General features: G+C 34.4%; 1 protein-coding gene across 11 annotated transcripts in view; it reads right to left on the reverse strand.

Annotated features, from left to right (window-relative positions):
• Positions 1-16524, reverse strand: part of LOC109062459 (potassium channel subfamily T member 1-like) — an 80324-nt gene that overhangs the window by 26196 nt on the left and 37604 nt on the right. For all 11 annotated transcript variants that reach the window (XR_006154885.1, XM_042724742.1, XM_042724736.1 and 8 more), the window contains 11 exons: positions 11845-11924; positions 11472-11577; positions 10285-10377; positions 10122-10170; positions 7810-7869; positions 6869-6943; positions 6370-6453; positions 5526-5620; positions 4116-4296; positions 2543-2707; positions 2287-2423 (listed from right to left, as the gene is read on the reverse strand). Coding sequence is in view for 10 of the 11 variants with exons in the window: in XM_042724742.1 (XP_042580676.1) it covers positions 2287-2423; positions 2543-2707; positions 4116-4296; positions 5526-5620; positions 6370-6453; positions 6869-6943; positions 7810-7869; positions 10122-10170; positions 10285-10377; positions 11472-11577; positions 11845-11924 (1125 nt within the window). In the remaining variant the exon portion in view is untranslated. The remainder of the gene's footprint in view (positions 1-2286; positions 2424-2542; positions 2708-4115; positions 4297-5525; positions 5621-6369; positions 6454-6868; positions 6944-7809; positions 7870-10121; positions 10171-10284; positions 10378-11471; positions 11578-11844; positions 11925-16524) is intronic.

Consider the following 16524-nt stretch of genomic DNA (forward strand, 5'->3'; position numbering starts at 1 on the left):
ATTTTTACTCTTCCCTCAGTTTGTAAAAACAATTAAAAATTGAGTCTAATGCTTTTACAATGGAAGCCTTTGGTGTAGGACACTGCAAGATAAATGTCACAAAATACACACTGCATCTTCAAAAAAACAACAACAAAAAAAAAAACATCCACAATACACTGGTAAACCCAGCAACACAAACACTATCTATTCTTTCTGTGACTGTAAACAGACATGACCACGTACATTTGCAAATTCACATTATGGAATAAAGGTCTATAAATCTAACAGTCTCTAAATCTCTAAAGTCATTAAAAATGCAAAAGCACACATTCACGTAGAGTGCTAATATAACCGCTTATTTGTGCATTAAATTACAGATAAAAAATTACTTGTGTTGTACAGTATTGTGAGTGTACTAAAATATGTATTTGCACAGTTTTGTGTGTGAACTGCAGCATTTGTGAGAACATACTGAGAGAGATACTGTTAAAAATTTCAATAATTTTTCTGGAGATGCAGGGAAATTGTATAATGACATTTTTTTTTAACCTGCTGGTGTAGTTACAGCATCTAGCAGCAGGGGCAAACTGAATTATACTAACCAGCTTAACAATAACTTCTTGGTGAAAAGTGACCTGTGCTGAAATGGCACAATTCATGACACTTTAATAGAAGTGAGCTGCAGTGCACAATTCTGCATTTAAACCCTGAAAAATGCCTGGTCGCATAGATTTCCAATGACACTGAATTACTGCAGACAACAAATCAACATCATGTCACAGATGCTTTCGACAGAGCCTGTTTTACACCCAAAACATTCTCTAAATCTAAAAGTGTGAGATGTTACTACTGGAAAAAAATAAGGTAACATTATTTTAAGGACCAATTCTCAGTATTAACTAGTTGCTTTTTTAGCATGCATATTACTAGCATATTGGCTGCCTATAAAAAACATATTAATGTCTTATTCTGCAAGACCATATTTCAGATCCCTTAATCCTACATCATACCTAAACTTAACCACTACCTTACTAACTATTAATAAGCAGCAAATTAAGAGTTTGTTCACGGAAAACTTTTAACAGTGAATATGTGTTCCCTATTCTAAAGTGTTACCAAAAGTAAAGTGCTCACAACATGCATAATTCATCCAGTAATATGCAGCAGCAATGAACACATCTTAATAATTAGAAAATTTTTTTTTTTTCCCACATAGAGACTTTTAACAACAAAGTTATTTAAATTCCAGCCTTCCCATTACAATACACAGATTACACGTCTGGCCAGGAAACCAACTGAGTTTTATGAGAAAATCATGCACTAGAATATGAAGTGGGCATATTGAGACACATTCGCTGCATTTATAATGAAGGAATATAGTAGGATTATAAGTGCAGTTACATTGCAGGAAGAAGCAGATATATTGTCCTTAAATTTCAGAGCTGCTTTAATAAGAAACAGATGGTCTTGAGACTGGTGTCAGGTTTGGCACTGGCAGTGGAGCTTGCAGGTTGACTCTTCAAATTTCCTCTCAGACTAATTTTTTTTTTTTTTTTTTTTTTTTTGGGAGCCTTTCCAAAGCATCCATTTGGAAACAGTTTATCAGTAAGCCTATGCAAGTTTAAATTATAGAAATGCCACACTGATGTACTTGTACATAGCTGTGAAAAAGTGACTTATGACTGAAGTTTACTAACAGTTCTTTCACTCTCAGACTCTAAAAGCCAGAAACACACATTGTCTTTCACAGAGAATAATGAGATTATGCTAATTTAATTAGCTAAACGGCTTAGCCTGCCATTACTTTAACAGTGGAGCATTGCTGTGCACTTTATAGTGAGCCATAAATCATCTAACACATTTGCTGCTTTAAGTACCGTTCTTGCAAATTGTACTATTGATGTCTACACTTCATAGACACTGAAGTCACCTTACTCAATATAAAAACAGTTCAGTTATAAAGAACTGTACTCCATATCGTCTGTCCTTAAATGTTTTTTGGTGAATGTTCTGTAACTCTTAATCCACTGTAGAATGCACAAGAGCTCTCGCTGACAGGCTACATGGTAAATGGAAATCTCTACATGACCATATTAATCTCATTCTGAGGTCAATTCTCAAATGTTCTCAATAATCTAGAGATAGTATAAATGTATTTAAAAAGGACTTGATGAAATCACTTGCAGTAACAGATAAGTTTGCTGATCCATTGTACTGATGTCTGTATCAGTCTAATGGCTCTCTCATAGACTCAAACACAGAGTCAGAACCTCAATAGACAAGAACCAAAATTTTCAAACTTACTTGGCTCTCATCAGGTCTTGATCCTTCAATGCAGATCCTTGGAGGTAGATGACCCGTTGAGACCACAACGGGATCTGCAGTATACGCCGCACCTGGATGTCCATCTCAGAAGGACAGAGTATCACCACATAATAATCCTACAAGACATTTGAGAATTAATGATACTGCTATCACATACTGAGCTAGATTCTAATACAGATTATTGGAATACACAGAGCAAAAATAAACACTTGCATATATGGGATGATGTATGTACCTGTAGTCTCGGGTGGGCATAGAACTCATTGAGGAAATCCATGAGCAGGTCTATTTTGAGTGAAGTGACACAGAGAACCACATGCTTCTCTGTCTGAGCACGATGTCTGCTGTAGTTTCCACCTGACTTCTGCCTCTCCATCCAAAGATACGCCAACTCTTCAAACTGGTGTTGAAATGAGAGACAGAGAGTAAGTACTGTGTAAATGCAGTATATTATTAACTATTCCACTTATTGCTGCTTTAATCATCTAAAAAATTAAATGTAAAAAGTGCTCAGTGAGGTAGATCTCCCGTTGTTAAGCTGTGTAAATTTAATCATGGCAGGGCATTAAAGGAACAGTTCACACAAAAATGAAAATTTGCTGAATATTAAAGGGTTACTCCATCCCAAAAATGAAAATTTTGTCAATATTCACTTACCCCCATGTAGTTCCAAACCCGTAAAAGCTTCGTTCGTCTTCGGAACACAGAATTAAGCTCTTCTGTGTCAGCCGCACCACAAGGATATGCTTTTAATGTGTATTTACGCTTTGGTTTGAAAGCAAACAACGCATCGGCGCCGCGTGGCTGACACAGAAGAGCGTACATCATCTGCATACAGTTCAGAATTGCCAAAATGGTGCCATGCTGATTTGGAGAGACGCAGATGAGAGGAATTGTTGAATAAAGTCATTATTTTTGTCTTTGTGTATAAAAAGTATTCTCGGCGCTTTATAACATTACGGTTGAATCACTGATGGCAGATGGACTATTCTAACAATGCTTTTCATACTCTCCTGGACCTTGACACTGTTATTTATTTGGCAGTCTATGGGACAGTCTCAAGCCTACCTGTTTTCATCCAAAATATCTTAAATTTTGTTCCGAAGACGAACAAAGCTTTTACAGGTTTGGAACAACATGGGGGTAAGTGAATAATGACAAAATTTTGTAGATGTAGATGAGTTTGTTTCCCCATCAGATTTGGAGAAATTTAGCATCACACTACTTGCTCACCAATGGATCCTCTGCAGTGAATGGGTGCCGTCAGAATGAGAGCCCAAATATCATTAAAAACATCAAAATAATTCATGCGACACCAGTCCAGCAATTAACATCTTGTGAAGTGAAGTTGCATGTTTTTAAGAAACAAATCCATCATTTAGATGTTTTAAATTTGAACCGTCTTTTCTGACTTTTTTCACTTGTAAATTGTGCTTGATCTATGCATATTTCTCTCTTGATTCAAGTAAGAAGACTTTCACTAGAGAAAACAATACTATGGATAAAGGACTTTTATTTTGGACAGAAGCAATGGTTTAAGGTTTAAAACATCTTAATGGATTTCTCTTTATTACAAACATGCAGCATTTCACTATACAATATGTTAATTGATTGTTTTTATCAGCTGTTGACTCATTCTGACAGCACCTACAGTATTCATTGCAGAAAATCCATTGGTGAGAAAGTGATGTAATGGTAATTTTTCCAAATCTGTTCCAATGAAGAAACAAATTCATCTGCATCTTGGATGGCCTAACAATTCTTTTAATACTGAAGGCTAGTGATTGTGCTGGTTGTGGTCGTATCACCTGTAATGGCAGCACCACCAGAGCCACACAGATCATGATGACCACGAGTAGCTGAGAGGGCCAGATTCTGGGTGTGACATCTCCATAACCAACAGTTGAGAAGGTGACGATGCAGAAATATAAAGCGTCGAAAAGGGTGAGACTCTTCCCTGCCCGCTCGAGGTGCTGAATCCCACAAGCCCTAAGGAGCATTAGAAAAGAACTTGAGGAAACAATTTTGAAAATAGAGATTATATCTAATAAATTTAGCATCATGGTATTGTTATAGTTTCATTAGAAATACATTTCAAGGCTCTTGAATGAATAGGGTTCAATAGAGCTGCTCAGTCATGATGGCAATTTGTAGGCTTGCCCAGAAGGAATGTCCCTCAGGAGTTTCAAATGGGTTTTTAAAATAGCGGTTTTCGATATTGAGTTAACAAAAAGGTCTGTGGTTAGCATTATTTCAAGACTTTCACATTTTGCTCTACAACGTATAACATGTCATGTCTAAAATGGGAATTTTAAAACCACTGTGTGGTTTACATTATAACATCAATTTAAATTATAATGTAAATACATACGGACTATAACAGTTATAACATATATGCAAATATATGCAAATACAAAATAAAACATATGGGCTAATAATTACTGTAATTTGACCACCTAAGAATAATAAAATTAAACTACCTTCTGCTACTGACACTTCAACTTTGTTGAAAAACAACAAAATTTTACTTTATGATTTACATACATTTACATCCTCCAGAGAGAAACTGTTTTTTTTTAGCAGTTAAAGTATAATTTACAGCTCAAGACAGACTTATAAATGCAGCAAAAATAGTAACATACAGTGAATTTTTATTACATTCTAAATGTACTGTTTTCTATTTGAAAATATTTAAAAAATTTAATTTATTCTTGTGTTGACGGCTAATTTTTTCTTCTTCATGTGCTACGTGACCTACACTGTTTAATAAAAGGCATTAAGTTCACAGTCTTATACCTTTGTCTTTTTCTCAGATTTTCAAAGACTTTTTTGCTTTGAAACAAAGTTTGTAATAAGATTCATGTCAGAGCTGGGTGGTTCAGTTTATGGCTTACAGCTCCTTACTAAGGATTTATTTTTCAATCCCTTCAGAGAAAATGAATGGGGAAATACTTCCAGAACCCAGACTGCAGAAAAAAGTGAGCTGTGACTGCTGTACTCTATTAACAACTGAGTAGATTTTGTTTAAGAATTTCTAATAAAACAGTAGCATCTTGTTTGACACTGCAGGGGTAAAAAATATTTTGGGATGATTTGATGCATTAATGATCAGGACAGTTAATTCATCTGAGTATGGATGTTTCAGATTAGCAGCATTAGATCCAGGCCTGTAAAAGGCTGAAGCCCCATCAGAGTTGTAAGAGATCAAAAAGCTTTACCCAGTAAAGACCAGACAGAGCAGTGTACAGATCAGAATGAGGACCTGGTTGAACATGGCAGAGTGTGTGCGCTGAATGGCACGATGGAGATCATTCTAGAAAGGAACAGAGATAGGTGAAAGCGATCTCATCCCTTAGAGAATAAACCAAGACAAGTACAAGAATAAAACACATATTGCAGGCAAAAGCCCTGTTCTGAAAGAAAGACTGCCCATTTAAGTACCTGCTTTAAAGAGAACTTAATAACCTTCATTATCTTTCATTCATTGTATAGTGAAGGTCTAGTGCTCCTCGAATAACTAATTCTTCTATTCCGCTGAATGTAATAGTGCAAAATATACAGTAGTAAGAAAAATGTGAATACTCTTTAATAACTGTACTGCTCAGTTATATATGAGATACACATGTATGTTAACTAAAATGTTATGCCCAAGAGATCATGCCTTAAATGACTGCCTTTTCGTAATATACACCTCACTAGGAAAATATATTTTAAGAAAACTTTGGTGTAAAATAGAGAAATATTTCTTCCATGTCACATTTTGGTTATGGCTAGTATTTCTCTTTTACCAATATCTTTGCTTAAAGCATTTGTAAAAGGACATTCCCCCTGCCAGGTTCTCTCTGGCCATTTGACCCGACCATCTGGCAGGGAAGAGAACGCTGGCACCCTCTCAGATTTTTGCTCATTGATGATGCATTTTCATTTGTCAAATGCATAATGAAGTAAAGCTTCCCAACAAAGCAATATTATCAAACACCACCCATGTTATTCTGCTAAAACATTCAACGTGATTTCCCATAGGCATGTAAAATACACTGCGGATCTGCAAAATCTACTTACAATCATGTTCTCCAGTGCTGATTTGGCAAGCCAACAGTTAAGAAACACGGGAACAAATATGTTCCTCAGCGGAGGCCAAAAGATCTAGAAAAGAAGACACTCATAGAATTAAGGATGACTGTATCAGACATATTTCAATCTAGTTTAAGAAAGTAAAAACATTCAAAACATTTCTAACAAAAAAGCACATCTGTGTTGTGTTCCACTCCGTAGCTTTTACATCTGTCATGGCATTAGCAGAAAGTAATTAAAAATCCTATAATTTGCTCCCACTGAATGCAGGTCAAAAAATTATTATTTGTTACTTGGCTAATTGTTGCATTTCAGTAATAATCATTCCCTATGACAACTGGCTTTCAAATGTCAATTGGTACTCATATAATTACCATCAATCACAACAATATCCCAACAGTACTCAACAATTTCTATTAACAATGTCTGTTTGACGGCAGCAACTGGATATGTGCTTCTGTGTCCACCAGATATCTTCATAACTTACTGTAATTATGAATGGCACTGTATTGATCATCTCAATGATGAAGGAGATTTGGAAAATCTGCTCCCAAATGTTCCCCTAGAAATGAAATAAATGTTTAACTGCAGAAGCATACAAGAAGCACATTTAATGCAAATTTATTGCACAAAAATTAAATATATAAATAAATAAAACATCCTAATTCATATAATGTAAAAATCTAAAATAATCTGTCCTAAATAGTGACATGGGAATTATTGCATCCAATTTACAGTGTGGAAATAGCATGTAGTTTGTAATATTTTGTACGGAAGCCCGTTTCCACAACAGAATAGCAAAATAAAAAAGGTATTTGCGACTTTTAATCTTATAATTTTGAGATAAACTGATAAACCTTCAATTCGGAGAAGGAAAGTCAGTTGAGAGATAAATGTCACAATGACCCTTTCCATGGCTGAAACAAAAAACTGAATTACAAGATACAAACAACAAAAAAAAAGTCAGAAAATATGAGATGTAAACTCAGAATTCTGAGAAAATGTCGGAAAATTATAGAATTCTGAAAAAAAGTCAAAGTTGCAATGACATTTTCTGTTTATTTTGTGGTGGAAACAGGCTTTGTTGATTTTCACAGATTTTAAAATTATGACAAATGGGAAGTACACTACAAATCTTGCATAGTGTACTGTAAGTGTGCAAATTGGGATGCACCCTTTAATTACAACAAAGATTAAGCTCCCAGCAGCAGAAAATTCAGCTTTATCTTGTTAAATCAATAAAGAAACAACTTGGAGAAGGTTTTTTTTTTTTTTTTTTTCTGTCAAAAGTGAAGACTGCTTCACATTATTGGGGAACTAAAGATGCAAAGTGGCCCTTAAGCAACTCAAGAGAAGCTGAAATAGTCCGATTTAATTTAGATCAGTGGTTAGAAAGCTCACAAGGAATAACAATGACAATAAGCTTACCTTGTAGCTGAGATACACCAGGAGCATTGCTTGCAAGAAGCTAATTAAGGCCACTGTCACCTGTGGTGCAGGAAACATTATAATTTTGATTAGTGGAGTATCAATAACAGAATAATGAGATTTCAGGAAATAATGTCAAATCCTATCAGAGTCTGAGTACTGTGTGAGAGTGAGAAACAATTAGTTGTCATAAAGACATGCGAACAGTGATGCACACTCTTAAAAAATAAAAAGGTTACGCAATGCAAAACCCTCCTGGGGTCTGTCCTGTGCACCTCTTTTGTTGTCTGGTTAAGTTCAGACAGCAAACAGGACAAAAGAAAATTGCATCTGACAGTCAGGACTACTGAGAGGATAATTGGTGCGCTGTTTTTCACTGTTTATATCACTCAGTTTGTCTGTCTTCCAGACAGACTGTCATTTAATACAGTAGGGGGTATTTTTCATTAAGGCTTTCTGCAGGTTACATCATTACGCCAGTTGATGGTAATAAAAGACCATCTTGATGAGAGAAACACTCAACTGATTTGTTTAAAGCACACTGATTAATAAAGGAACCAAAGAATTGACAGATTTTATGATTTTATAGTCTTTTAATCATTCACTCAGCTGATTCACTCAAAATGAAAAGTGAATTTGAGTGAGTCATTGGTTCATTCGCTTAACTGATTTGTTCAAAGCACTTTGATTTCTTGAGGAACCACACAAGTGTCTGATTTTGTAGTCTTTGATTCATTCAGTTAACCAATTTGTTCAAAGCACACTGATTTATTCAGGAATGAAACAAGTTACTGTTTTTATAAATGTATCACTGAATTATTCGCTCAAACAGTGCATTTAAAAAACTCATTCAATCAGGAATAAAAACACCTCTACAGTTGTTTTGGCATAGTGGCTTAGAACAAATTAGTTTGGCGGACCAAAACCAGACAAAGTATCTGATTTTCAATATATTTTAATAGTATATCTGTAACTTGTTTATTGAAGTGTTGTACAACTGTATGTGTACTTGCAAGTGCAGTGGTCTGAATTCCAGCAGGGTATTCATATTATTTCAGATATTTAAATATATTGACATTGAGCCAATCTGCACAATAAAATCAATAAATTATTTAGGTAACACTTTATAATAACTGCATGCTATTAATCATTAGTTAAGCATTAGGAAACAGTTAATTCATCATTTATAAAGCATTAATAGACATTAATAAGCAGTTTATAAATACAGATATAAATGCTTTATACTTGATTTAAAAGCATATCTATAATGTATTTAATAATTGTTTTTTCATACTTTATTAATGGTCAATTTATCATTTCTAACGAAAGTATAGCATTACTTACACACCAGTTATTAAGGAGTTGTCAGTGGTTCATAAGATCACTAAGAAATTGTAAGTAAATGATTAATAAACTATTTAAATGTGCATTCATACATCTTATTATTCAGACATATAGTAATAGTTACTTAGAGTATTAATAAATGGTTTATTAACATGTATTTCTACTGTAATTCAGGGTTAATTCAGGTAGTTATAAAACATATGTAGTTGTTAGTTAACTATTTTTATGAGGTCATCTAAAGTGAGGACTATTTATGCCTTATAAAGCTTTTACAAATGAGATTTAAAGGCTGTTAATATTCCTATGTTCTGTATCACTGTGTTGTGTTTGTTTCCTTTTTCTGTTTAGACGATAACTGAGCCTTTAAATATCCTTTATAAATGCTTTACACGGCATAACTAGTCCTCACTTTAGATGAGCTCACATAAATAGTTAACTAACCACCACTAAATGCTTTATAAATACCTGAATTTACTACATTTACTTACAATTTCTTGTGATCTTATGAATCACTGGCAACTCCTAAATAACTGGTCTGTAAATAATGCTATACTTCATTGAGAAATGATAAATTGATCATGAATAAAGTATGACAATAAAATTATTAAACACATTGTAGACATGCTTTTGAATCAAGAATAAAGCATTTATATCTGTATTTATGAACTGCTTATTAATGTCTATTAATGCTTTATAAATTATGAATTATCTGTTTACTAATGGTTAATTAATGATTAATAGTGTGCAGTTATTATAAAGTGTTACCGCTTTTTATATTTCCATTTACTCTGCCTAGGTGTTTATTCTTGTAATGTTGTATATTTAATCTATGAAAGTGGTTAGCACAAAAACATCCAATAAAGCCAATAAAGCTTTTTTAGATTAAGATTCTAAACCACAAAATAGAGATTTTTTTTAAAGAAATATTTTGTAAAAGGTTCTTTCCAGGAATCACAAAAAAAACCTACCTGTATCGCCCATACAGGAACTCTCCTATTCACCCAAAATATTAACTCCCTTCAAAAATACGTCACAAGAAACACAAACACATAAGAAAATATTCAAAAAGAAACTAATTATTTAACAAGTTTGATTTATGATTACAATATCAAATATGCAGACAGGTCTCACCAGTTTATTTGTGTGGGATCTGCGGTCAGGTTTGTTGTGTAGTTGCCACAGGCTTTGCTGCAAAGAGCATCTGTGATGTTTGTGCAATGTTTCCTATAATCACGATAACAGGCAGTTAGTACATAACACACATAAAAGTGAAAGGCATCAGGATTGAAACACTGAGGGATCATGCCTGCATGGCTCTGACATAAACGACAGCATGAGATGGCCTCTCTTGTTTCATTACTGCTCGTAGGGCACCCTCTCCTCGCCCAGCATGCCTACACACAAGTACACACTGCTCTCTCTTTCTGTCAGTTACTAACACACTTTGTCCCTGAATGGTTTTTGTGGCTGGTATTAAAAGCGACTCTAATGGACACTTCAGACTGATGAGTCTTGGCTGATCCCAAGAGTCGGTCTAAAGCAATTTAAGTGGTGCTTTCGAGACGTACTATAATGTGTTTTGTTTTGGTGTGCCGTTGTTGTCATGTCACGAAAGAGTTGAAGTAAAATCATTATACAGCAGTTAGTACCGGTCCTCTGAGATTACTGCGGATACTTTGCATGTAATGTTGCCAGAGGTTTTGTTGTTCATATCATTCTGCTGTTGTGTGTTAATGTTCCAGACCAGAGTATGTGAGTGGAAGTGAAGTTGTCTGATTTTGCACAGAACAAGGAGCATTTTTTTTCTCATCATCTCATCAGTGAGGAAAAAACCCAAAGTGGAGCTGAAATGAACTGTTGTATAAAAGGAGGATCACACAAGCAAGAGTGCTTTTGTGTTATGATCTTTGGGTTGCATGAAGGAAAAGATTACCATTCAAAAGTTTGGGTCATTATATATTTTTTTAAATAAATGAATACTTTATTCACCAATGATGCATAAAAATGATCAAAAGTGACACTAAACATTTATAATGTTACAAAAAAAAATCAGCTTTGCCATTACAGGAATAAATGACACTATAAAATATAATAAAATAGAAAACAGTAGTTTAAAATTCTAACAATATTTCAAAATATTACTGTCTTTTTTTTTTTTTTTTTTTTTACTTTAAGAAATTAGGCATAAGGGACTTGTATCGAAAACATAATAAAATCATACTAACCTCAAACTTTTAAATGGTAGTGTATATATGAAGATAAATAAATGACAGAATTTTCATATTATATTTATCCCTTTAAAGATCATGCTTACTCACCGTGCACATGTGACCTGGTTAGTTGGATCATCTAGTGAGACTCTGACTATATAAAGGAGGCATGTTAACAACTTCAAGGAGAAGTTGAAGAGGCGTATTCTGAGACCTGCAATACAGTAAATTATGAAGTGGAGCTTCATACCATAGAAAACCCATTTGGAAAATATGTTAGAAATAATTCAGCAGTCTGGCAATCCTGCAAACTTAGAGTACCATCATAAATTCACAAACACTTAAAACAAAGTCACCTTCGCTGTTATGATGGTATAATGATATTGAGATCATAAACAACTGAGTATTGTTTATGCTTGCAGTTTTTGGATTCTGTTTTGCTGGCTGTAAATGGCTCAAAGGGTCAAAAGATTTTACTTACTTGACCTTTGGTTTTTGATGAAAAAAAGCTTCAGCCTCTCCTTGAATGTGTTTTCATTTACATAAAATTCCACCTGAACCCTGTGGAAAGGAAATAAAATGTTTTAATACAATATTTTAAAACTCATTTACATGCAGTGGTAGTAAATGTATGATATAGTTATGCCCAAAATATTTGGACACAATATTTTGTAATCACACTTTATAATGATAATCCCACATTTTAAAATGTCCAATTCATTCTTCTGTAAAATAAAAAAAAGAAAGAAAAAAAAAATATTAACAGCAGCTTACAAAACTGTCCAGAGTGTAAATAACTTCTTTTAATCTCCAGATTCATCTTTAAGATGTACGAGAGCGTTTCAAATCTTTTAGGACATCTGACAAGTAACATTAGCAACGGTGGTGCTTCAGATAAACTCTCAGCAGACATCAGTCTCTCCCATGAGTCCCATCTATGCATGAATGTTTCCCTAAGTACTGTTTCAGTGTCTGTTAGTTTGAATTCGTATATAATATCATCATATTGTGGCAACATCCTTTATGATCCAAAATACAGCATATTTGAATCTAGCCCAAAACACACAACACTTGTAGCTTCACGAAATCTGCAGTGTCACCACCCACACAATGCTGTAAAATGATTAATCACATTGATGCTCATCATGCATATCAGTAACGAGATGCTTTTGGGTGAATTTTGGGGAAAAACTCAAAATAAAAAGAAAGTCATATTTGCATACAGAAAATAATTTCACACACACAAAATATATTTGTTGTATTCTGCAACAATAACTGAAACTGAAAAAAAAAAAATCTGACCATATAGAGTAAATTTTTTTGTTGTTGTTTTTTTTTAAACCAACATTTTTTAAGCAAGCTGTAGAGAATATGAGTGTGTACTTGGTGGTGCTATAAGTGATTTCATCCATTTTGATAATTTCCATCATTTTGTTTTTGTCTGTCATCCAACTACACTCCATCCAGACCCCCCGTTTTCAATTGATCAGAAAGCCAAAGTCCAGGAATCCCAAAAACAAAACATCACAACATCTATCTATTTGAGCATCACAGCCTACTTCCTTACTACACTACTGGTCAAAATAATGCTTAATAATTAAGAATTTTTTAATATTTGCTCACCAAAGCTGCAATTAAAAGATCAAAAACACAGTAAAACAGTAATATTGTGAAATATTACCATTTAAAATAACTGTTTTCTATTTTAATATATTTTAAAATGTAATTTATTCTTGTGATAGAAATGTGAAATTACAATATATTTTGATGATTAAAAAAATCTTAATTAATAAAATCATAATTATTCAAAACTAATAGATTTCAAAAATCCTAATGAAAAAGAAAAATCATAATTATTCCAAACCTTTGACCCGTAGTGTATATAGTATACAATAACCCCAACAACAAAAAAGTAGTAATTCAAATACCATCATAAAACACAAGGTGAAATTCCCACTGCTTCCAAAGAGATTCTGAAATCTACATGACATGCACAGAATATTTTTTATAGTTGAGAAGTTATTTGTACATTTGACAGTATGTGATTTTGGATGCAGCTAATGATTCGCAGCAGAGAGCGAAAATACAGCGCTCACGGCTGTGACAGAGACATGCAATTTCCCAGGACACCTACTGATATTTCAGTCATATCTGTCAGCCATAGAGACATTTTATGCATGGTCTTAAAAGGAACACACATACACATGTTTGTTTCTGTGAATTGTGGGGACTTTCCTTTACAGAAAACCTGTTTGCATTGTTACACATTCAGATAAAAATCATTTACTATTTTTATACATTTTTTCCCCACAATTTATGTCTTTGTGGGGAAATTTGGTCCCCACAATATAGCATAAATAAATACACACACCTTGAATAATTTACAGCATCTTTAATAATAAAAAAATAATTAAAAAAACTACACTTTGTACTTTTTAATGCACATATTTTTTTTTTTATTTTGATTTTGGGACACAATATAAAATATAAATTCCTTTGGTAAAACCCTTTTGCTTTTTCCATATAACCATTCTTGCTTCTAATTACTCCACTAATGCACATTTCTTGGTGATAATGCATATTATGTCATAAAGCTTGAATAATACATGATTTTTACACTTTCAGTTGACCTTGAAAACTGAAAACACTGTGGTACATGTTCACTATGGGAATAATTATACTGAGTATGTTTGCTATTTGTGATGTCACAAGCATCATAATAATGGTAGGCTAGAGCTTCCCAAAGCCCTTTACATTTGTCGAGGGCATGATGTGATGTATATTGCAGGTAGTAATTATGAGCACCATATCCAGCAGAGAAAGAGAGAGATATCCTAGAGAACAGCCATTGTTTCCTGCTTCCCCTGCTCTGTCTCCATGGCAATGCCGTTAAAACAGGCTGTGGTGACACACAAACTGTAAGGCAGATGTTTACTGAGCTGAGGACTTATAAAACAATGACCGGTGTAATGCATTAGAAAAAAACAAACAATACCAGCTTCTTGAAATAGGACTGAATTTCACATATACACAAGAACGGATCAACAGGCACACACACACGCACACACAAAACTTGTCTGCAAGTCTTCACTGTGCCAGAAATAATTGCTTTGCCTTACTGTCAAACTGTTTCTCACATTAGAAAAGACTGACATTATAATTGCAAGGAAATCCGTAACATGTCGTGGCAAGGTGGAACAATAGGGCTGGTCAGTAATACCTGAACTGATAGTAATATAGTCTCTGTAAAAATCTTTATACTTTTGATTTGAGCGGCCCAAAATATACCTTCAATCCACCCACGTACGCTAGCTCTCCGACTGACAGATACTGCGTTAGCTCTATTTATAGTGTGAGGAGCATAAATATTGAAGATGCCAGCATACTTTACAAAGCATTCCAAGGGAAATAACACTAGAAGTTAGAATGGGGACATTCCCATCATTTTGTAAAGCAAGATTTTCTTAGCATGGGAGTAAGAAAATCAAAATATTTATTTTGTAAGTTTAGAAATTAACCATAACTGGTAACTGGTCTCTTCTTATGTGATATAGTTACACAATATAGTTAAACATATTCTGTGAGTGCTTGTTCATTTATGAGTGTTATGAACATAGAATGACTAATTGCATCTTGGAGAGTTTTGCCATGCTACTTACACCACTGGCTTGATTGTTTGGATCTTGGGGCTCTATATTTTGTATACAAATTAAATAATATATTCATTTAAGGGGAATTTGAATCCTATACAATACATAGCAAACATAAAAGTACATACCATGTGTGACTCCACGAGTCAACAATTGATTTCCTAATATGAAACAAAATATAAAACTACAGAAATAAGGGTTATACTACATTTTATATTATGTTCACTTACAGCAAAGGGTAAGGTTACTCCCAATGACATCCCAGTGACACCCATTTTTTTTTTCTGAGAGTATAACATAACATTTTGGATAAAGGAATACTTAACACACACAAAAAAAACTTGTGCATATTAAATCTTGGTGGATCAATGGTGCCTTGTGGGCAGTGTGCCGACATACAGTGGTGTTGTGCTCTAGGCGTCCTGAGTTAGAGTCCTGGCTCAAGGACCTTCAAACCTGTCCCCCAGCTCTCTCTGTCCCACTTTGCCTCCTGTCATTACTTTACTATCTTATCAAAATAAAGGCAAAAATGGTTTGGCGCCCCTGGCTCATGGTCTAAAAGGGTTGTCTCTATTCTCTTAATGAGTAATGGGTGTGTTTTGGGCATAACGTGCAATAAACCAATCAGAGTCTCATCTCCCATTTCCTTTAAGAGCCGGTTGTGTTCACGCCATGGCGATTTGCGATTTACATGGCGGAATTTGCAAGCGCAAGGACAGAACGCATCTCCAGAGAGGAAACAGATCTAAATATATGCAATGACTATTCATTATGACATGTAGGCATTCTTATATTAATGTAGCCTACACAATAATAATCTTTTACATTTTAATCCTTTAATTAGTCATTTTTAAAAATGTTTGTAATGTGTGTAATAAGCAAAGCTTATGCGCATTGAGCACTCGCCTATAGGCGCATATTATGCTCTTTAAATAAAAATAAAATATTGGGCCAGACTTTAGTCCAGATTTTTGTTGGTCAATGGCCCAGTCTATTTCAGTTGCCTCAAAATAGCAACGTGCCAGTAATGTGCCTGAACACACCTCGTTTTCAGACCAGCATGCCCATGGGCGCCTGGTGACGCATTGCAGCAGGTGTATGATAGGGCCCATTGTCTCTCAGAGAGTGCGCATTACTTTATGGGTTAAAATAGCTTGAATGTTTAAAGGGGTCATATGATGCTGCTAAAAAGATCATTATTTTGTGTATTTGGTGTAATGAAATGTGTTTATGCAGTAAAAAACACATTATTTTCCACATACTGTACATTATTGTTTCTCCTCTATGCCCCGCCTTGTGTCGATTTTCACAAGGCTCATCGCTCTGAATAGCGAGGTGTGCTGTGATTGGCCAGCTATCCAGCGCATTGTGATTGGCCAAATGCCTCAAGTGTGAGACGGAAATGTCACGCCTCTTAACATATTGTGAAGCCTTGTCTGGCCGAAGCGATGAGACAAAAACATAAAACCCATTATAAACATGATATAAACATGATTTCTAGTCGTGTTTTC

The sequence above is a fragment of the Cyprinus carpio genome, chromosome B5 (assembly GCF_018340385.1).
Source record: "Cyprinus carpio isolate SPL01 chromosome B5, ASM1834038v1, whole genome shotgun sequence".
NCBI classification, from domain to species: domain Eukaryota; kingdom Metazoa; phylum Chordata; class Actinopteri; order Cypriniformes; family Cyprinidae; genus Cyprinus; species Cyprinus carpio.